The sequence below is a fragment of the Podarcis raffonei genome, chromosome 4 (genome assembly GCF_027172205.1).
Source record: "Podarcis raffonei isolate rPodRaf1 chromosome 4, rPodRaf1.pri, whole genome shotgun sequence".
Lineage (NCBI taxonomy): Eukaryota > Metazoa > Chordata > Lepidosauria > Squamata > Lacertidae > Podarcis > Podarcis raffonei.
This window is the reverse complement of record NC_070605.1, coordinates 76985824-77008537: the sequence shown is the minus strand read 5'-3', so window position 1 is coordinate 77008537 and position 22714 is coordinate 76985824. Positions and strand designations below refer to the sequence as shown.

Below are 22714 nucleotides of genomic sequence, written 5' to 3'. Positions count from 1 at the left end.
TTTGATGGGATCTATGTCTATAAAGATTTTAAGGACAGACGCCATTACGGGCATCGTACAAACAGGAATGTGAAAGTGATGGTCCATTTAGACATTTCGATATTATCACACAGTACAGTGGACCCTCCAGTTACGTACTGCTCTGGATACGTAACTTTCGGGTTATGAATGCGGCAAAGCTGGAAGGAAGTGTATACTTCTGGGTTTCACTGTGTGCACATGTGCAAAAGCACTCTGTGCGCTGCACACATGCATGGAAGCGCTGAATCGTGCCGCACGCATGCAGAAGCAGCGCCTCTGCCTACAGACTTTTCGGGTTGCGGATGGACCCCCAGAACGAATTTAATTTGTATCCGGAGGGTCCACTGTAAAATGCAGTGGAATCCATTACGTGGAGTTGTATTTAATCATCAGAAACCCTGGGCGATCCAATTCCAGCTTAAACAATAGGATTGTGAACATTAACAGCTACAATAAGCTTCAACATCCTATTTACATAGAGGTCGGCCACACAGGGTTCTCTTAATGACCAGCGGGTAAGGAACTATTTTAAGCTACTGTGAAACTCACCTATGCACAGCACCTTAAATCTGTGTATGTATTAAGTGTGTGTTTGTGTGCGTGTGTAGCTCAGAATATTCAGAATTTATGCTCGTGCCTAGTGTTGAGTGGCACATCTTTGTGTTCTAGAAAACTGTCACAAACTCCTCTTCTTAAGACATTTTATAAAGCCTGGAGTACAACTTCTCATACTTCTTTGTCTTTACCATGTTTATTTATCAGCTTTCCCATACACTAATCCTAAATACATTTTCCCAGAGGCGAGTCCAACTGATTTTAATGGAAATGGCTTCCAAGTAAGTTTGCTTAGGATGGCATCCTGGTGATTTTATTAAGGGAGGAAAAAACATCGCCAGCTGAGAAACTAGATACATTCACCACGGGGGTGTTCCATTAATGCTGTATTCTACTTACTCTTTGCCGTATCTGATAGAGATTTTTTGTTAAAATGTATCTTATGTCATCCATCTTGGCAGGATTGGAAGGTCTTATTTCTTCTTCTTCTTCTTTAAGTTCACTGTAAGAAGGTGAAAGAAAATATAAAGGAAAATACATAATAACTTGCAATACTATAAATAAGGCCACAGCTAGGTGAAGGTAAAGGGACCCCTGACCATTAGGTCCAGTTGTGACTGACTCTGGGGTTGCGGCGCTCATCTCGCTCTATAGGCCGAGGGAGCCAGCGTTTGTCCGCAGACAGCTTCTGGGTCATGTGGCCAGCATGACTAAGCCGCTTCTGGCGAACCAGAGCAGCGCAGGGAAACGCCGTTTACCTTCCCGCCGAAGCGGTACCTATTTATCTACTTGCACTTTGACATGCTTTAGAACTGCTAGGTTGGCAGGAACAGGGACCGAGCAACAGTAGCTCACCCCATCGCGGGGATTCAAACCGCCAACCTTCCGATCGACAAGTCCTAGGCTCTGTGGTTTAACCCACAGCACCACCCACGTCCCAAGGCCACAGCCACCTGGAAGTAATTGCCACTGAACTCAGCAGGGCCTACTTCTGAGTATATAGAATTTCACTGCTACTCGCATTTCTCCATAAATGGGGTGCCGGGGGGCAGGGAATGCCTATCCTTACAATTTCAAGTCCCAGCTGGTCTAATTATAGCTATTACATTTCAAACAATTTCAAGATATATGCAAGTACACAAATAGAATTCTAGCAAAATCCCAAATAGGTCTGAGCCACGGGTTCTTTTAAACGTAACCATGATAGAATTTTGTTCACATTTGTTACTGGTGGGTATGTCAACCGACTGAAGATTGCTTTGAAAACTTGAAAACATCAGACAGCAAGGAATTTCAGTGTAAAAAAAAAATCATGGCACCTCACAGTAAAAAGCATGCATTAATTGTTAGAAGGGAAAACTATCTTCAAGATATCAGTTGCCATTCCATATTACAGTAACACAGGTTTGTTTGTGGAAGGGCTGTAGTTTACTGGTTGAGTATCTGCAGTAGGTCTGAGATTCAATTCCTGACATATCCAGTTAGGGCTGGGTGACACTCCAGTCTGAAAACCAGGAAAGCTACTGCTAGTCAGTCTAGAGTCTAGACAGTATTGAGTAAGATGGCTCAGTGGCCTCAGGAGCAAGATCCATTGAGTTGATTGGACTTTACTCCCAGTTAAGTGTGTGTAGGATTACAGCTTAGATGTTTGATACTAAAATCCTGTGTATTTCAACTCAGAAGAAAGTTCAAGTAAGTTCAATGGGGCTTATTCCAGGTAAGCGGGAATAGGGGTTGCAGCTCTGGTTGATTAATTTACCAACTGAAGTCTCATTGAGTTTGCCCATTCACTAAGAACATTATTAAAAGCCTTTCTTGCAGTGCCTCCACTTTTGTGGATACAATGGGTAGATACAACAGGTTTTGGGGCCTTTTCAGTGGTGGCACCCTGGTCATGGAATGTTCTGCTGGAAGAAGTTCACATGCCACTTTCTTTATTGTCAATAATAATAATAATAATAATAACAACAACAATAATAATAATAAATCCCAGGCATTTTAAATGTTTTATTGTTGGTGTTGGATCCATATATTGTACTGCCATTGATGTATTTAGCTTTACAACATAATAATTTTTTTATTTAATTTTATTTATTTATTTATTTTATTTAATAATAAGTTTTTTTATTGCAAGCTGTTTTTTCTTCTATTGCAAGCCATCAGGATGTTTTTAATGTTTTGGACACAACATACTTCTTTGAAATAAATATACAGACTAGTTAATCCTAGATGTAGAAAATACTGTTTAATTCACTTTTGGCTATGATTTGGCAACTGTAGAATGCACACTTCAAAATGCAACATAGTCAAGATTCAAACTAGCAATGATATTGCACCCTACTGCCCTCAACTTACCTTATAGAAGCCAGCGATGGTACTGTACTTATCATTCCACATTCTGCCATCTCTATTGCATGCTTTATTTCAAGTTTCTTGTACAGGGAAACTATACTTGATTTCGGCTCACTTTCCCTAATCAGAAGCCTTCGCAAGTATTTCTTGTCAAACTTTATAAACCTGTGAGGAGCAGAAGCAATGCTGCAGATTAAATTCTAAAATGCTGAAGTCTAAACACTGTTACGAGATCAACTTTTTGACATGGATAGCCTGCACAGGGAATGGCAGCTAAAATTCTGCTCACAGGCAGGACTAGGAGCAGCCTGAGCTATAACCAGAAGACAGGTGGAAGACATACTCTGAAATGCTTGCTATGTGACACACACAGTCAGCACCCCTGAGTTATGCCCACTGTTATAGTTTCCAGCTTAATCCTTTTTCTTCCTCTGCTCCTTTTTGGAACTGCCTGGCAAACTGGAAAATTCCCAGCTTAGAAGTAACAGAAGGGGGTGGTCCCAGTTACCATTAATTTTCACCTTCTGCTTTTTAGCCCAGGAAGGGACAAGACCAGGCTTCCTCAACCTCAGCCCTCCAGATGTTTTGAGGCTACAGTTCCCATCATCCCTGACCACTGGTCATGCTAGCCAAGGATCATGGGAGTTGTACGCCAAAAACATTTGGAGGGCCGAGGTTGAGGAAGCCTGGACAAGACCTTTAACCAATACTATAACTTCTTAATCCAGGTGTAGTACCCATCCTGACTTCAATGAGAAAGGAAAGGGGGGTTGTTAGCCTTTGTTAGTCTCTCTCTTTCTTATGCCTCTAGCTATTTTTCCTGGTGTGGAAGGGCCTCCATGCCATTTCCCTTCCATCAAACTCCAGCTTCACAGAAGTAAAGGATGGGTATCACATACTCTATTTCCTCGCAAGTCCCTCAGCTCTCACGACTTTTCATTCCCTTCCATGTCTCCTTTATAAGCCACCTTTTCTCAGGTATTAAGTCAACCCCTCGCCCTTTCACATTCCCAGGCAGCTAACTGCTTGCTCTCGTCCTCTCTCTTCCCCCTGCCTCTATCGTCCAGCCCACAAGCTTCTTCTAGCCTCAGCTACCCTACACACAGAGAGACATTCTCTGACCAATTTCCCCACATCTTAACTTTCCGATGTACCTGTATGGATGCTGATTGAATGAGCAGGTTGACTCATTAGGGGTTAAGGCTACTGATACCGTGCTGTTTATAAAAGTTTGAGTCCTGCTTAACACCTTTTTTTAAGAAATATGCTAATTCCATGTTATCCCAATAACATGGAATGATAGTGGTATTCTTTGACTCCATGAAGTACCACTTTCAGGACACACTTGGGCCAAAAAGTCAAAAGATCCAAAAAAGGAGTGTCAGGTTTGCATGGAAGAACTGCAGGTTTGGACACAAGCTATGCACTTCATAACAACACATTTGAACTAGAATGGTCCAATAGCTAAACCGAAGTCCCAGAAGCTTACTTCATGAATATTAACAAACACTTGTATTTTGAATGTAGGATTATTGAAATAAAGTCAGGTTTTTAATCCATGTAGTTTGATGAATACAAATGCTTAAACTAATTATATATCAGTATTCAGGTTTGCTAAAATCATCTCATCCACAAAGCCACACAAAATAATGCTTTACAGAAATCATTGGCAGATTTCAGAATGTAATTATTGAACTGAGGAAACAAGCTGGGCTTCTCACTTTTCCCACACTCCACTAACGTTTCAGTACACTACTTACTTATCTCTCCAAAAGTTGTGACTCCAGTGTCCACACACATCTTCAATTCCAGCTTTCACGTGATCAAAGAACTAAAATGTGGAAACAGACTCATTACTTGCTTTCATATGTGCCACAGACTTAAGCCACATGCAATCACTGAGGAAAACATAAATATTGTTTATCTAAGCTTCTCTTAAAGTCACTCAATGTTTGTAACCTAATGACCCAGTTCTAAGAACACAATGGCTGAGAGAAAATGGCATTTCTTTCTTCTCTCTAAATCTATATTCACACCATACATTAAAAGCATATGGCTTACCCAAAAAGTTCTGGGAACTATAGTCTGTTAAGAGTGCTGAGACATATAAGCTACAGTTCCCAGGAGTCTTTTGGGGAAGTCATGTACTTTAAATGAATGGTGTGCATGCAACCATATCACTCTAGTTAACCCTTGGCCACTATCGCACAGGGGAGTGGGTGGCACTGTGGTCTAAACCACTGAGCCACTTGGGCTTGCTGATCGAAAGGTCAGCAGTTCGAATCTACACAACAGGGTGAGCTCCCGTTGTTCTGTCCCAGCTCCTGCCAACCTAGCAGTTCGAAAGCACACCAATGCTAGTAGATAAATAGGCACCGCTGCAGCAGGAAGGTAAATGGTATTTCTGTGTGCTCTGGTTTCCATCATCTGTTGCAGTTTAGTCATGCTGGCCACATGACCCAGAAAGCTGTCTGTGGACAAACGCCGGCTCCCTCGGCCTGAAAGCGAGATAAGCACCACAACCCCATAGTCGCCTTTGACTGGACTTAACCATCCAGGGGTCCTTTACCTTTTAACTTTACTATTGCACACTGCACCTAGCCAGCTGTTAGTTTCAAAGGGTGGCATGTGCGTGTCTCGTCTATGTATCAGAAGCCATACGTCTCTTCTCCAGCATCCTGGTATACCAGTAGCTCAGGCTCCAGGGGAAAGAGGGAAGCGAATTAAGCAGCTTGCCCTGAGCCACATGTGCACAGCTGTGTCTATAGAGAGTAGATCACACCCCTGCTTTCCTTATGTGCAGAATTTAACTGAGCTTCAATACTTACTCGGGAGTTAACAACCAGTGAGCTCAGTTGAAACTTACTTCCAAGCAAACATGAAGGACTGAGCTATAAAGGTTAAACCGAATTAAATTGTTGTGCCTAACTAGTGTGTTTTAAAGTACAGTGGTGCCTCGCAAGACGAAAAGAATCCGTTCCGCGAGTCTCTTCGTCTTGCGGTTTTTTCGTCTTGCGAAACAAGCCCATTAGCGGCTTAGCGGATTAGCGCTATTAGTGGCTTAGTGGGCTTAGCGGATCAACTGATAAGCGGCTTAGCGGATCAGCTGTTAAGCGGCTTAGCGGATCAGCTGATAAGCGGCTTAGCGATCAGCTATTAAGCGGATTAGCGGATTAGCGGATCAGCTGTTAAGCGGCTTAGCGGCTTAGCGGATCAGCTGATAAGCGGCTTGGGGAAAGGGGGGGGAGGGGAAAAAACCCCGCAGGAACTCGCAAGACATTTTCGTCTTGCGAAGCAAGCCCATAGGAAATTTGTTTTGCGAAGCACCTCCAAAATGGAAAACCCTTTCGTCTAGCAGGTTTTCCGTCTTGCGAGGCATTCGTCTTGCGGGGCACCACTGTAACTATCTTAAGATTGCCAGTGGGGGGCGATGTGATACAACACACTTGGCCAGAACTGCAGGCTGAAAAGATGTTCACGAACTCAAAGACACACTGTTATGTGACACATGCAGTACCAAAATGAATTAATTCATGTAACAAGCACATGTTATAAATGGCACATTATTTCCCACCAAAGAAGAAACATTCAGCTATTAAAAGCACATTTCAGTAAATGCTGTTCACCCAAAACTCCAACATACCCGACAATAAATTTCCTCGCTAACAGCTGGTTGTTTCTTATTTGCTCTTTTAACATGCAGAAATTCCACCAGTGGGCGAATTGTTGTTCCCTGTTTTCAGGAAACACAAAAACAAGCATGAAAATCACATCAGCCCTAAAATTTCCTTTCCACTGTGCCACTCTCATATTCTGTTCAGCGTGTAGCTTGGTAAATGAATGTTCAGAAGCAGTAGAACAGTTGCATGTTGCCTTAAATAACAGCACAATAAAATCCCCCAAAATGTACCTGGCTTTCTTTCTTTTTCTTATTTTTGAAACCAGACAGCACAGACTTTAAAGATCTACTGCTGATGTCTGAATCCAGTTGCCCAAGAAATATAGGTGGTAGGTGATTGTGAAAAACTGGCCTTGGCCCTAGAAATCTGTTGTCTTTCACAGAAAACCATGCTGGACTAGGTGGAGAACCAGTCTGACCTGGGGCTGCTTATATGTAAACACACACATCCCCAAGAATCCTGGGAACTGTATTTTGTTAAGGGTGCAGAGAATTATAGCTCTATGAGGAGTAAACAACAGTGGCCAGGATTCTGATGGGAGGTACTTGAAATGTGTGGTGTATACACAGCTCTGGAATAAGCTAGCTTCCTAGATTTCTATCTGTGGTATTAACAGGGCTAAAAGCAAAGTATGTTCTCTTTGAGTCACTACATTTCCAGATGAAATGAGGCTGGAAGTCAACAAGCTGTAAAATGCATTGGGTCAAATTTATAAATGACTAGGGGCTGCCACCCCGGCTTCTTCTGATTCCTCCACACCTGGCCAACCCCTTCTCCCTTTACACCTCACCCACATTCTCGCAGCTCAGCCAAACCTCACCTCCCCCTCCTCTCTCAGTTTGCCCCACCTTTTGTGAATGAAGCACCTCCCTTCTCCATTACATGTGGTGCAGCCATGTTTAACAGAGGGAGACAACCAATTTACAATGCGGTTTGTCAAAAAGCTCTGTTAAGCTCTCCCCTCCATGAAACAGTTCATCTGAGTGACCTGCCAACCACACTGCGGCTTCAGCTGTCAGACTGCCACCACACTGGAGCTGGTGTGGTCTCCTACTGGCGGCCATGTGGACTGCAGCATAACGACAGCCTTGCATTAAATGAAGGGGAAATGTGTGTGCGTCCTATGGGGCGAATGCAGGCTTTCGCTGAAGCCTGGAGAGCGAGAGGGGTCAGTGCACACCGACCCCTCTCGCTCTCCAGGCTTCAGGAAGACATCCCCCCAGCCCCGCAAGCTCCGGGAGCAATGGCGAGGTTGCAACCTCGCCATCGCTCTTGGACTGGTTCTGGGGGCTGGGATCGGGGGAAGCTCAGGCTTCCCCCGCCCCCAGCCCCGCAAGCTCCGAGAGCGATGGCGAGGTTGCGCAACCTCGCCTTCGCTCCCGGACCCCCAGCCCCGAGGCTAAAAACAAAGCCAGGACAGCGAGCGGGATCCATCTCGCTCACTGTCATGGCTTCTTTGCTCCTTGGGGCTGGGGGGGGGGAAATAATTTTTTTTCCTTTATTCCCCCCCCCCAAAAAAATAAGTGCGTCCTATGGGCCAATGCGCCCTATAGGGCGAAAAATACGGTATATAGGAAGATATTACTGGCAAGTCACGAATTGCAATCTTTGTTTTTAAAACTGATTTTGCTGTTTGTCTGTAAAGCTGGAGACAATATGTGTTAACTAATTCAGAATATGATTTACTAAGTTGTGTATAGGTCCTTCTGTGAGATATCTTTTCCAAATTACAGAATATTCATTACAGAAGTAAAATATGATCATACAAGATATTAGGGGGACAAGAGGAAGAAATTACTTATTCCAGTAGAAGTTTCAGGTGACATTTGTACTGGGCTACTTACAGGCTGTCAGTGCCAATACTATATTAGTCCCCTGGCCAAAATAAGTATTGGAACATTGACTGGGCTCTTTGCAGGTTTTAGTGCAAATAACTATTTAGTCCCATCACAAAAGAGGGATATTCTTACCTGAATGAAGACTGTGAAGAATATCACCACAATAACAGCAGTAATGAAAAGCTTCTTTCTAGGGAAGTCGGCAGAAGGAAGCAAGAAAACGAGAGAGAAACATATGGCTCCTCGGAGGCCTCCATAGGCAATAATAAACTGGTCCTTAAATGTAATAGGAATTGTCCGGAACACATTAATAATTTGAGTCAATGCAAAAACTCCTAAGGAAAATATAGAAAGACAAGCATGGTTCAGAACCTTAAATTTAAGACAAATATAATAATGTTTCCAAAATAAATGTAAGAATGTTATCTTCCATTTTATGTCATATGACAAAGAGGTGCAGAAGTTTTATTTACATGTGACACTTTCCCAAGGGCTTCTGTTGCACAAGCAACCTGAGTGTCCCTGCACATCTCTCCACACTTCCTGCACAGCGTTCTCTCTCTGTCTCCCTCTCTCTCTCTCTCTCTCTCTCTCTCACACACACACACACACACACAGAGAGAGAGAGAGAGAGAGAGAGAGAGAGAGAGAGAGAGACTTTTCTCACTATAGTTGGTGGGGGTTGAACCAAGGACACTTTCTTAATGGAAGTATCATGATAACCTAAATCAAGAGGAAGAATTTTAAAAAGCTCCCCTACCAGGGACAGTCCAAAACATTTCACTGCCTGAAATGAACAGCAACATTCCCACCAACGGAGGTGGATTTACAGGAGTCCAACTGATTTGGTCACACTGGAACCAAAGCTACAGGGGCGCTGCAACTGTAATGTAGAATGGAAGTGGAGAAGTGGAAGGAGGCCCTGAATTTTGGTGTTGCGGACAAACTGCCATTGAAATGTGAGACACCACACCACTCCCAAGCACAGAAGCCAACCAAATTGACATTATTATTATTATTATTATTATTATTATTATTAATACCCCACCCATCTGGCTGGGTTTCCCCAGCCACTCTGGGCAGCTTCCAACAGAATATTAAAATACAATAATCTACTAAACATTAAAAGCTTCCCTAAACATAGCTTATAGACTGGCAGACTGATTTACTTTAGCACTTGAAATAACATTGAAGGATCATCTGGAGAGACCCACAGTCTTCCATGTCCAGAACATGTATTTCTCTCAAGCAGTTTTTGCTTTTTCTCTTGATGGCAGCTTTCTTTTCTTTCTTTTTTTGGTCAAGCACACTGTTCCATAAAAGATAAGCATGTTTCAGGTGTAAAGTATGTTGAAGTGCAATCTATACCGTTTTAAGTGTCTCTTACCTAGTGCACGCCAAATCAAACAAAACAGGAGGGTAAAGCAAACAAAGGCCCAGTTCCACTCATGGTTTTTTCCAACTGTGGACACGCCCATGAAAATAAAGATCAGGGTCTCGCTGACACTGCTCAGCATCTTCATGAAGTACTTTATTGTGGTGTAGGACTTTTGAGAAACATTCGCCTCCACGTATTTACTCATGGTCATAGCACAAGCAGTAATCCTGCAGAAGAAAGCAACTTTTAATTCAGCTTCCAAAATACTTAAAGTTTACACAGCCCAACGCGAAAAGCATAGCCTGTTATCCCAGGAAGGTTTTAAGGCGGTTCCTCAGATTAGCAAAATTCTGCTTAAGTTTCCATTTCAGCAATCCAGCTGCTGTTGAAGCATTAAATACATGGAGAGGTTCAAAAAGGGATTGACTGAAAGGTGGAACCAACTTTAGCTAGAACAGGAAGGAAGAGCTCTGAGAATTTAGGCTGTAATCCTATACACACGCTGGAGTACATCCAATTGAGCTCATTGGGGCTTCCTTCCAACCAGACATTTGATAGGATCATGCTGTCGGTTGATTGTGTGGGTCAGCGTTAGTAAATACAAGGGAACTGCATGGACTTCAATGGGACTGAGAGATCTGTGTGCGTCACGGGACATTGTTTCACTGTTCCTGAACAGCAAGTCTCTTGCATAACTTCAAATTACAAACTGATGTTTAAATGCAAGGAAGTTTAAAAACCTGTTTGCAAAGCAGTGCCAGGGAGCCATGGTAAATTAACATGCACACACTGCTTCGTTCCTAACCTTTTTTTAAAGGGAAGGCTCCGTTTCAATTTACTTGCAGAAAACGAAGTGATCATTCTTTGAGGAAACTCTGTTTCCTTTGCTGTTCTGTAAGGACATTACATGCTGCCACAGTGCACCATGGGCACCAGCTGACTGCTATAATTATCTCCTTTTTAGTTACTCAGCGTTGTGGGATTCAGCGTGTCATGATTTCACTTTTCACAAGATGCCATTTCATGACAGAGGATGAACTTCAAACAGATAACTTATGCGGGTGGACCTAGGGCTATGCATCCTGTTTTAATTTTGAACTCTAAGGTATTTTCCATGATGTTGAACGGCCTCACCTATCAAATGTCTTCCATTGCCAACCAAGGCCAGATTCACACACGAATCAGCCATTTAAAACATCATGTAGAAGCAAACCTATATGAAGCAAACCTATATGGTTACATTTATATGTCACATTTTGGGGTGTATACTTAAATCAGCCAGATAACTTAAAAAACATAAAGGCTGAGATACAAAGAATGGTTTGAGTGACTAGAAGGCACATCTGCTGGGGACAGGTAGAAAACAGGAAGTTTATATGGTTTTCAATTATTTCTGTTTCAGCTACAGTTGCACGCACCATAAACCTGCAGACGACACATGAGTCTGCAAGCTCGATTATGTGGCCTGGCCATGGGCCTATGGTCCACACACTCTGGTTCCCAACTAAAGTGTGAAGAGCTCAACAGCCAGCACTGTGACTGCAGGTCAAGTAAACTGCATGGAGGTTGCTCCACTGAGGGAAGACAGAGATGTGAAGCAATTCACCAAGCAGTTCTTGGAGAATTCATCACATCACCACCCATTCACATAACCTCTGCTTGATTGTGTGTTTGCAGTTTGCAATGGAATGTTGAAAATCAGCCACATAGCCAATTTATGGTATCTGACCGTCGTAATGCTAGCTAGTCACAGTATAACTATGAACTGCAGCTATAACGGCTAGAATATATCAATATTACTCAAGATTTGCACCAGACTCAGAGCATTTAATAATATCATATGTCTAAGAAGATGCCACTGCTCTCCTAATTTTTATTTTATTTCTGTGCCCAGTTATCAAACAAAGAGTCAGGCATACTTTATTCTATTGATTTCAGTTGGGTTAAGCACACTTAAAGCAATCATATTCACTTATCTAAAACCATCTTTACAGCAGGAAAGGGAAAGAAAAAAGTTTGATGATTATACAAACTGCATTTCATCATGGTTATACCAGTAATGCAAGTCACCTTGCACAAACAAGGCAGTTTCTGTCTGGTGACTGGAAAAATCTAGATCACTGGATGCAGTCATCAAGTTTCGTTGACCTGCTACTAAACTTTGCAAAAGTTTCAATGTGCTTCTAAATTTCACTTCACTAGGGTCACTTTACTAGGGATCCAAATGAAAAATAAATTAAATGGGAAATTTTATCATGAGTAAATGGGAGGGGGGAATGTTCTGCTTGTTCCATGCAAGAATTTAAAAAGTAAGTACATACACAATGTTGTTTTCAAAAGCAAAAAAGGTTCCTGCGCTGACCAATTCGCATTGCTTTATCAGTAAAAGTAAGGCACTAGAGGTTCAGATACTGATCTGGATAAAAAGCTGCTCAAAACCCAGCTTTGAATTTGAACTCTGGCATGCACCTACCCCTCCAGTTGCCATCTTGACCGATGACAAGATGTTAGTCAACTGACATTGAAATTCTATGCTTGTCTATGCAGAACAAAACTCTATCATTGTCTTGCTCCCATTGAGTCAGCATTGGGCTATGGTCTTATAAGAGCAAAGGTTAATGTTTCTAATATATCCACGGTATTCTTAGCGCAGTATATTTTATAGATACTTACGCCATAATGCTTGAGAGATGAAACATTTCAGCTGTTATGTATGCCAGGTAACTGTACAAGAAGACAAACAGTGGTTCAATCACTCGGATTTTATGGGTGTAACGTGTCGTAAAAGCTGCTACAAAGCCCATAACAATTCCAATCAAAACTCCGCCGATTCCAACTACAAAGAAATTAGCAATTCCAGCAAATATGCTAACAGCCGCAATTGTACGCATCTTGCAGAAAGACTTGAAGAGGTTGTACAGGACCTATGAAAGGGAGAAAAAAAGTTAACTTCTTTTAGAATCCTCACTGTAGCTTTAATTGGAAAATTTAAATTATGTAATATTGCTACTATGTAATTTTAGACAATAGTACAGTTTGATGTAACTGAAGACCATGATACTATCCCAGTGAAAATGATCTGTCACTCATCCCATTAGTTAGACAAGCAATTGCCCTGAAATAATGCAAAGTATGTTTGTGTTCTTTCTAGCCATATACAAGGTATTACACCAGAGGTCTCTGTTTATAGACTAGGTTATCTTCGTCTAGTCAGCACAGTGCAGCACAGTAACTGCTTAAAAATGTAGCTGACTTGATGCTGCTTCATATAGGAAAAACATGCATACATCAGACTCTTATTCCATTCATCTTTTTATCTTGCCGGCCCAACCTAGTTTCTGAACTAGGACAAACTGTGGTTAGCGTTAACTGTAGTTTATCCCAACAGGATAATTAGCCATGGTTGAAGTTGGCTTGTTCAGACAAACCATAGTTAAAACTACTCACAATTTGTCCTCATTCAGACATGATGAACCACATGCAGTCAACTGGAAACAGAAGCTATCACTTCTGATCTTCTCCTCATGACCACACCAGAGGATAGAGGAATGCATGAGCCCAGGGATCATGCTACATGTACGGTAAACTATGACTCATTGCATGGAACAATGTCCACGTTGCTGCTTTAAAAAAATGCAGTAATCACAGTACTGTGAATTGGGACACAGAAAAAGCAGAAAGCCTGGAAAGGATGCAACAGCATGATGCATTCACCTGAACAGATTTAATTTGATAAGACGCTTGCATAATTGAAAGACTGGCCACCACATTTAAGCCCCAGAACAGCATTTCTTTTAAAATATATTAACATGCAATGTAAATCCACAATATAGAAGATAGAAATGGAACTCTCAGCAGTGCATTCCCATCTCACATTAAATCAGCAAGCTCACTTCCTTGTTCCATTCCCCAGGCGTTCCTTGATGCTATCAAATGATATCCATTAAACCTAGGCACCAGTCCAGTTTATACTCAGCAGAACTAAGCAGCAAGGCTTTTCCTGGACAGTACCACTTTAGTTCGCAGAAGGCAGACCTAGCATGTTTGAATACACATACTTTAAAGGCAATTTTGTCAAGCTTGTACTTTCCAAAACAATATGAGGACCAAAACACAGCCATCCTCAAAATTCACAGTTATCTAAATTTAGTTTAGCAGTAGTTCTCTTTCCAGTGTTTACAGAAATGCATGTATTAGGGGGAAATGTGTAAAAAAATGAATATATTAGTGAAAATAACACAAACTTGCATCATAATGAGAGAGGTGATCCCATCTCAAAAAGGATACAACAGAAAAACGTGGAGAAAAGGGCACCCAAAATGATCAAGGGGATGGAGGAATTGCCTAGAGCATGGGTGGCACATCACATTGTGCTGCCTGAGGTGAAACAGGAATGTACCACTGTGACCCATGCTGCCACGCTGCCCTGCTGCCACCACAGCTTCCCTTGCTTGGGTTGCATGGTAGCACCTGTGGAGCAGTGGCAATGATGGCAGCTTCTGGCAGAGGCAGTGGGATGCCCAAGGAAGCACCATCTCTTGGCCTTCTGCTACCTGAGGCAGCTACCTCGCCCTGTCTCATGTGTGAGCCGGCCCTGGCCTGAAGCAAGAGGGGAAAAGGAAACTGGGGATGGAGGATGACAGGCCAATAAGATTATGTCTGAATAATTTATGGAATTCATAACCATTCAAAAAGAGTTCAGGTCAAATTAATCACTGATAGGTTTGTCAGCAGCTATTGGTCATGATACTTGGATGGAATCTTTCAAATCCATAAGGAGCATGTTTCCAAACAGCAAGCACTGACAGGCAAACATCAGGGAAGGGCAACTGCCTGGTTAATATAGGAAACAGAAGGCTGGATTAGATGAATTTATGGTCTTATCTTGCACAGCTCGTTTTATGCTCTTATGTCCCTAGAATAATACTAGCACATTTTATAAATATTCCGTAAATCTCCAGAGCTTGGCTGGTGAAAGACGCTTTTCATATTATTAGATCAGATACATTATATGGGCAAGAAGGGAATCAAGCTTTTTAGTCCTTTTCATTTATTTTAATTTTTTACTTTGAAGAAAGTACAGTCAAGAAGGACTCACATTAGCATGTTGTGAATTATGCTACATTGGTTTGAAACATAGTAAGGCATCACAGGGTGTTGATTTTACGGGATGCCTGGACCGATCAGGTTTTATTGATCATCTCCAATACAGAACATTGCCATGGCCATAGCAATTTCGCTCAGCAACATGAAGGAGGTCAGGTAATTTTGTGTTAAACATAGAAAAAAGGATCGGCTTGGAAGGAATTTGTTGCTGGAGTGGGTAAATAGGTGGAATTACCTCATGGTGTCTTCCCCTGGGCCTTGACTGAAGCCTGGGCACCCAGGAAGGCCTCAGAGCGCAGACCACTGGATAGAATCATAGAATTGTAAGGGACCACGAGGGTCATCTAGTCCAACTGCCTGCAATGCAGGTTAGATAATTTGTAGAATGAAAGACACCCCTCAAACATCTCAAATTCAAGACAATTGCATCAAACAAAAAACTGTGCCTCACCACTGAGAACTTCACCAAAGTTTTCTCTTCCCTTTGATTATTGTCAGATGCAATTTCTTATCTCACTTATTGGTAGAAAACGGTCTGGAAAACGTATGAGAAATTTCCAGCACAGCACCGCTTCAGACTGTTGAATCCAGCTGATTGCTAGGGCCTTCAAAATCTTGGGAGATCAGTGGTAAGCACTTTAAGGGCAAAGTTACTCAGATTCACTCTGAAGTAGACTTCACTATCGGGGCAGTTCTAGGGGAGCGTCCAGTGCACTGTCTAGTTAAATTTATTTAGGAGCAGTTTCCGTTACTATGGTGTCAGGATGTGGACAAGATGCTTCACAACATTCAGTCTGCCACATGTGCTCTCAGTAGTTGTGTATCTTGGGTTGTAAGAGCTAGCTAGAAGAGGTTGACCAAACCGTGCCTCGGAGGGCTAAGGTGGCCGGTGAGAGGACTTGCTAGGGACTGGCTTAGTTTAGTTTAGTTTAGTTTAGTTTAGTTTAGTTTAGTTTAGTTTAGTTTATAACAAGACTTCCACCCCAGGCCTCAGACAAGCTCTGCATGAGCCTGCCCTGAGGTATACGACAACTACCACCTATTCACACACTTCCCCTTCTTATGTGTGCTTGTTCAGGTGTGTGAATCCATCCATTGTGTGGTGTGCATGCGCTTATATAGGTGCGAGTCATTACACTACCCATAAAGTGGCAACTAAAACAATTATAGCAGGAAGCGATCAGTGCAGCAATACTTTTCCAAAAGGAACCTGAGGTAAGTACAAAGTCTAGCAATGTTCCTGGTGTGATTATTCATTCATATGGAAATGGATAGCTTGGGGAATTGGTAGATGGATGAGGTCTATGATCTTTTAAAAACGAATCCAGTTAATGATTAAACATTGCTCCCATGTAACGGCTGCAAAGTGTGCTGCATAAAATAAACTGGCAATCTCAGTCCACCTACAAGCAGGTAGGTACTGTATATCCACAATGAGGTAGTGCTAACCGAAACATCTGTTTGTAAAAGCCATTCGATCAGCAGAGCTACTTGTCCTATTACTCATTCAGTGCTAAAGACCTCTTCTGGCCCCTTTCACGAAGATACTTCTGCTTCCTGATTAAAACGACCCAAAATGTTACAAAGTGCACAAATCGCTTAAAAGATCCAATACTAAATCCATTAGCATGTATGGGAGGCATTTTTCTGCTCTAATTATTTTTTCCTAAAACACAATAAAGCCCCAGCTTCTTCACTTTCACTCTGTTATATAGCTGAAAGAAATGTGGGAAGTCGGAAGAGTTCGAAACAATGAGAAACACTTAAGCAAAGTGACTTACCACAGTTACAGCATCATTCAACAGCGACTCCCCAAAAACTAGGATGTACAGCTGCTCGTTGACATGAATGTTTTCAAAAACGGCCAGCACTGCCACAGGATCCACGGCTGAAATCAAGCTGCCGAAAAGCAGGCTCTGCAGCAGAGTGATATCGCTCAGGCCGAATACTTCAATCTGGCAAATGGCAAAGAGGGAAATGCCGATGCCAAATGCGTTCCAAAGAGTCCCTACAACCGCGTACCAGAAAATGGTGCCGAAGTTCTCAAAGAAGAGGCGTGTGGGCATAAAGTAGCCAGCATCGAGGACAATTGGGGGCAGAAGGTACAAGAAAAAGGCATCACTGTTCATCACCGTTATGGACTTTTCTTGTACTCCAAACATAATTCCACCTAGAATTAATCCAACCAGAATAAGGAGGCAGCTCTCTGGCACTACGTGGGGCAGCTTGTGGTACAGGTGGAAACCTTCAGAATGAAAGCACAGAGGGGAGGTTGGGAGAGAGAAAGAGAGACTGTTAATGAAAGCCAGTGCCATGCTGTCCTTACATTATCTACTTATGCATCTGTGGTAACCCACCCCTCCCACAAATTTACACCTCAGTGAAGGGATGCTGAAGGCACCTAACAACATACAGGTGAGAGAGAAAGCATTATACAACAAACCAAGAGCGAAAATCCAGATAACATGGTATGCAGAGGGGCATGGGTGTAGTCAGGGTTTTTGTTGGGGAAAGGAGCAGGACTTTTCTTAGGAGGGCCAGAACCAACATGATTGGTCAGTTAGTTAAGTATTTCTATTGTTTTACTTGATCGGGGGGGGGAGGTAGCTGCCCCCGTTGCTACGCCCATGCAGTGGGGTGATGTTCGCCAGCAAAATTTAAGTGCCAATGAAAACCATGACTGTCAAAAAAAAAATTTAAATGGTCCTGTATCTGAAAGACACAAAGAAAGGGAACAGTCTGATCTTCCACAACAGTGAGTTCTGCAGACCCTCTGCCAGATCCCCACCACCAACCAATCCTCAGACACACAGCAGCGCCTCTCCAGCTATTGTTGGTGGATGGACAGGATAATGTTGAAGGAAATGGTTCTTCAGATATCCCTGTCCCAAGCAACTGTAACGGCTGTAAATCCTAACCATACTTATCTCACAGTGAGGTCCACTGTCATTAGTAGGACTTATTCCTGACTAGACATGATTAAGATTGCACTGAATTTATCTACTTAAGAACTCTTTATCACAATTCCTGTCCCCTGGGCAAGGTAAAAATCATAGAAAAGCAATAAAATACATGTTACTAGAGGAGCAGATAAAACCGATATGAATCAAGTTAATATTCATAAAACCAGCAAATACTGCGGCCTTTAAATGTAGTGACCAGCTTGGTATTTGTCCAGTAACTTAGTTGCCCCCCCCCCCGCCCTCCTTGTTTTAATACAAATGTTCTGAGGAACTAGGAGATGCAGGCTTTAATATGTTGCAAAATACAACATTTTAAGTCTTGGCTAGGGTACAATATTTTGGGGACACTGTAGAATGAGCAGCAGTAGGGGAATATCTGTACCACAGCTATGAATGTGTCATGGCCTTAGTTCAATGTCAGATTCAGAAGAAGATAGTCAGCTAATAACTGAGATGCTGGACTAAGATCCTAATACTGCACCAGAGGCAGTAGTGGACTGGTCAGGAACCTACAGAACTCTCACCTTCCATCCCATCACAATTCACCTGAACAGTCATAACTCCCATCCTGCGCCCCCTGTCCAACAGCATGTTGAGTGTGCCACGTTGAAGGCTACATAGAGGAGGAGAAGCGTTCATCTTAAGGCCAGAAGGTTTCCTCTGTAGGGATTCACACACTTTAGGCAAAAGGATGAGAGTTTAGGAGGGGTAAACTGGATGCAAGGACTCATAAGGCCCACTCGTTGCTTTTTATTGCTTGTGTCCTAACAAAGCAAGAAGTAGTTCACAGGCAGTCATTGGTTCTTAGACTCTGAAGGACCTTGGTCAAATTTTCTACAACATAATCCTATCCATGTCTGCATCCAGGTAAAACTCACTGTGTTAAATGGGGCTTGCTCCCAAGTCAGTGTGCTCTAGATTGCAGTCATAGTGCACTTAGTCCTAAGAGCACTTTACTAGGGTGCTGGCCCCATTGAACCCAATGGGATTTAGTCCTGAGCAAACATGCTTAGCAGTATGTTGCCCAATGGTGAATCCCATTGCAGTATTTCTTGTATGGCTCATTTTCTTTTTCCATGTCGAAACGGTTCCCCCCCAGGCACTAAAGGTCACATTTCACATTTGACCCATACCTCTACTTTTCTATATATAACCCATATAATTACACAGCTTGATGAACTGAAAACACAGCTACCCAATGGAAAAAGAAAATAAACCACTCCTAAATAGCTTTATGGTTCTTATTCACGGAAGGCGAATCAGCTGTTGGTAGTTCACCACTGAATTCAACTAGAAGTCATAAGTTGCTATGTTCTGAAGTACATCCTACGATGACACTTAAGTGCCCTTGACTTTTGGCAAGTTCCAAAATTTCACAGCAGCCTTTCCTAGATGACTAGGAATAAAAGTTAAAAACGTAGCTTTCCTTGTACATTAGTGTCTTCTGAACTGCTTTTTACAACTCTTCTGCACTTTTATAGTTTACAATGATAAGTGAATGCAGTACTTATAAAAATTATTTGGAAGAGCAATTGAAACCAATCTGGTGCATGTACTGTATCAAATTTTCAATGTCTGACGTTTTACAATTTTTTATGTGCTGTAATCTGCCCAGAGTGGCTGGGGAAACCCAGCCAGATGGGCGGGATATAAAGAATGAAATTTATTATTATTATTATTATTATTATTATTATTATTATTATTATTGGAATCTACATAGTGCTGCTCAAACTTTAATTCCACATACAGTATAATTACTTTTTAACCATAATCTCTTATATTTTTAAGCTATGTATGTTTTATCTGGGACATGGGTGGCGCTGTGATCTAAACCACTGAGCCTAGGACTTGCTGATCAGAAGGTCGGTGGTTCGAATCCCCACAACAGGGTGAGTTCCTGTTGCTCGGTCCCTGCTCCTGCCAACCTAGCAGTTCAAAAGCACGCAGTGCAAGTAGATAAATAGGTACCACTCCGGCGGGAAGATAAACGGCATTTCCGTGCGCTGCTCTGGTTTCTCCAGAAGCGGATTAGTCATGCTGGTCACATGACCCGGAAAAACTGTCTGCAGACAAACGTTGGCTCCCTCGGCCAGTAAAGCGAGATGAGCGCCGCAACCCCAGAGTCGTTCATGACTGGACTTAACTGTCAGGGGTCCTTTACCTTTATGTTTTATCTGCATTTCTTTTATTTTCTGTGAGCATCCTTGAGTAAAGTGAAATAAATAAATAAGCAAGCTAGCATTTGAGAGTCATCCCACTCATTCTGCTGAGTGAGGTTCTGGATCTCTGCCTCCAAAATCCTATCCTGGTGAGACCACTGTCACCGTCAGTTCAATGAGATTATTCCCAAGTAAGTGCAACACCCTTAGTACTTTAAAACAGTTGTGGGATGCATTCAAAATTATGCACTTTTAAATCTCATTTAAATTTCATTGGGAGAATTAAACACATTCTGATATTGGACAGTTTGCATAACTAAGAGACATGGGATTACACTGGAACTGGACTACTAAAAGGGCTATATCAAAACTGTTGAAATGCTGAAAGGATTTCTAGTGATTATGAAATATGCAATATTGTGCATACATTCACTGCAAGATGGCATGCCCTTCCCTCTGCCATATGTGAAGAATCACATATTATATCACAAAGACGGAAAGATTCATCAGTACCAACAATAGATGAATGGTTGTTGAAATTAAGACTTAGCTGAGATAGCAAAACTGGCACGTTTACTAAAGATTGGAAACCTCTCATAGACTTTTTGCGTGAAAAAGAAATAACAACATTTGGGTTTGAAGGCTGAAGATAATGCTTGTTTATAGAAAGTGGTTTTGTTAGGTGTTACAGTAGAGTGGAGGAAGTGATTATTGTTTATATACAGTGGGCAGATGATGAATCAGAAGTTCTTAAATCTCTAAACTTTATCTTTTCTATTTCCTCTTGAAAGTTCTTTCCTATTTCTTCTTTCTTATCTCTCCATCTCTCTCTCTCTCTCTTTTTCTTTTCATTGTGTTTTTATCCTACTTAGCTTAATGTTGGACAAAAAAAGATATTTGAGATTAAGTTTTGTATTTCTCTTTATAAACTCTAATGAAATTTATTTTAAAACAATATATATTTTTACCTCCCCCTTCCTCCCCCTTTTTCTCATTTTGTTTGAAGAAACACAAACAGAACCTGCCAGCAAAAATGCATAAAGGCTTCAGGTTACACACACCATCAAGTTATTATGCAGGAATCCTCCCAAGAGATGTTTATCTCCACTCTAGACCTTTGTCAGGTCAGGAAAGCAAAGAGATGCCTGTTACTTCACTGCTTCTTCAGTGACAGGCATCCACCCTGATTCCCTTATGCATAACAACTGCAGCGCAAAGACATCTTCACCAGGGAAGAAGCGGAGGAGGAGGCAGCAAAGTTGAGTCCGCTCAGGATCTCCTTGTCCTGCTTCTTGTGGCAATTTGTGAAGAAAAAGAGCAGCAGCGATCTGACTTCCCAAAAGTGGACTCTTCTTCCTTGGAGGCACATATTTCTGTTTTACAATTTAAAGTACACATTTTTCCAATCCTTAAGATATCAATGAGTTCCCTTCTTCTCTTTCCATGGTTCATTTTACATATCACAAATCCCTATTTTACAAAAACTATTACAAAATTCAGTATTCCATTATTACATCCGTCAAAACTTGTTGAATTTATCTTAATGCTGCCAGCATTTTCAGCCCATATATTCAATAAACGTTTCCCAATCTAAACGTATGTTCTTCTCGTTCTCTTATTCTATATGTTAAGCCTGCAAGCTGTGCATATCCTGCAACTTAAGTTGCCATTCTTCTTTGCTTTGGACCTCAATAGTTTTCCATTTTTTGGCTAACAAAACACGCGATGCCACAGTAGTGGCATACATAAATAACCTTTTTTGACACCTGGAAATTTCAATCTGAATTCAGATTCCTTGGAGGTTTTTAAGCAGAGGTTGGGGTAGCCATCAAGCTACCTGCATTGAGCTTCCTGCATTGCTGGGGGTTGGACTAGATGAGCCCTGGGACCCTTTCCAACTCTATAATTCTGTCTCTCCATAGAAGAGGGCTTAGACTGGAAAAGGGGGGCTACTTGGAGATCAGTCGCAAGCTGGATGAGGGCAACACGCCTGTTCCCCTCTTTTAATAAAGCAAGAAAAACTCGAAATCGACCTGGTGGCGTTCTCCCGCCCCTTACCGATCTTGGCCAAAGAAGCCAGCAGGATCCACAGGGTGATCTCGAAGGGCACCCTCACGTGCAGGTAATCCAAGGTGAAGACGTGCAGCCTGGTCTCCTCGAAGGGGGTCCCGCTGGGCGGCGCAGGCGCAGGGGTCTCCGCCCCGGGCGTGGGGCTGACGCCCAGCATCGCCGCCGGCTCGGGCGCTCCGCTTTCCGACAGGGCGAAGGAGACGTCGCCGGGCAAAAGCAGCAGAAGCCAAGCCGACAGCGCCAGCCAGGGGCCCGGCCGGCGGGGGCCCCGAGAAGCGCCCATCTCGTGGAGCTGCCGCCGCTTTCCCTCCCTCAGGCGCAGCTCCCCGCTCGCCTCAGCTGCGCCAGGGTCGGCGGCGCTGTGTGGCGTCGGGGGTCTTGCCCTCGCCGCCTGCAGGGGGAGACAGGCGTCACGCGGCCGGGAGGCGGGCAGCTCGCGCGCACCTGCTGCTTGCTGGCCCCGCCCCTTTCTCGAGGGTCCGCCTTGCCAACCCCTCTCGCCTCGCCAGGCGCTTTTCAGTGCCCGGCAGGCGCTAGGAGAAGAAAGGAGAAGCTAGGAGAAGAAAGAGGGCCGGGCAGGGTCCAAAGAGGG

General features: G+C 42.8%; 1 protein-coding gene across 1 annotated transcript in view; it reads right to left on the bottom strand.

Annotated features, from left to right (window-relative positions):
• Nucleotides 1-22440, bottom strand: part of SLC9A2 (solute carrier family 9 member A2) — a 28219-nt gene extending 5779 nt beyond the window's left edge. Inside the window, exons 1-9 of the mRNA XM_053384235.1 lie at nt 22111-22440; nt 16712-17175; nt 12498-12748; nt 9834-10051; nt 8579-8781; nt 6572-6661; nt 4689-4759; nt 2932-3093; nt 976-1078 (exon numbers count right to left, since the gene is read on the bottom strand). Of these exons, the coding sequence (XP_053240210.1) occupies nt 976-1078; nt 2932-3093; nt 4689-4759; nt 6572-6661; nt 8579-8781; nt 9834-10051; nt 12498-12748; nt 16712-17175; nt 22111-22405 (1857 nt within the window). The 5' untranslated portion in view covers nt 22406-22440. The remainder of the gene's footprint in view (nt 1-975; nt 1079-2931; nt 3094-4688; nt 4760-6571; nt 6662-8578; nt 8782-9833; nt 10052-12497; nt 12749-16711; nt 17176-22110) is intronic.
• Nucleotides 22441-22714: the final 274 nt, after the last annotated feature.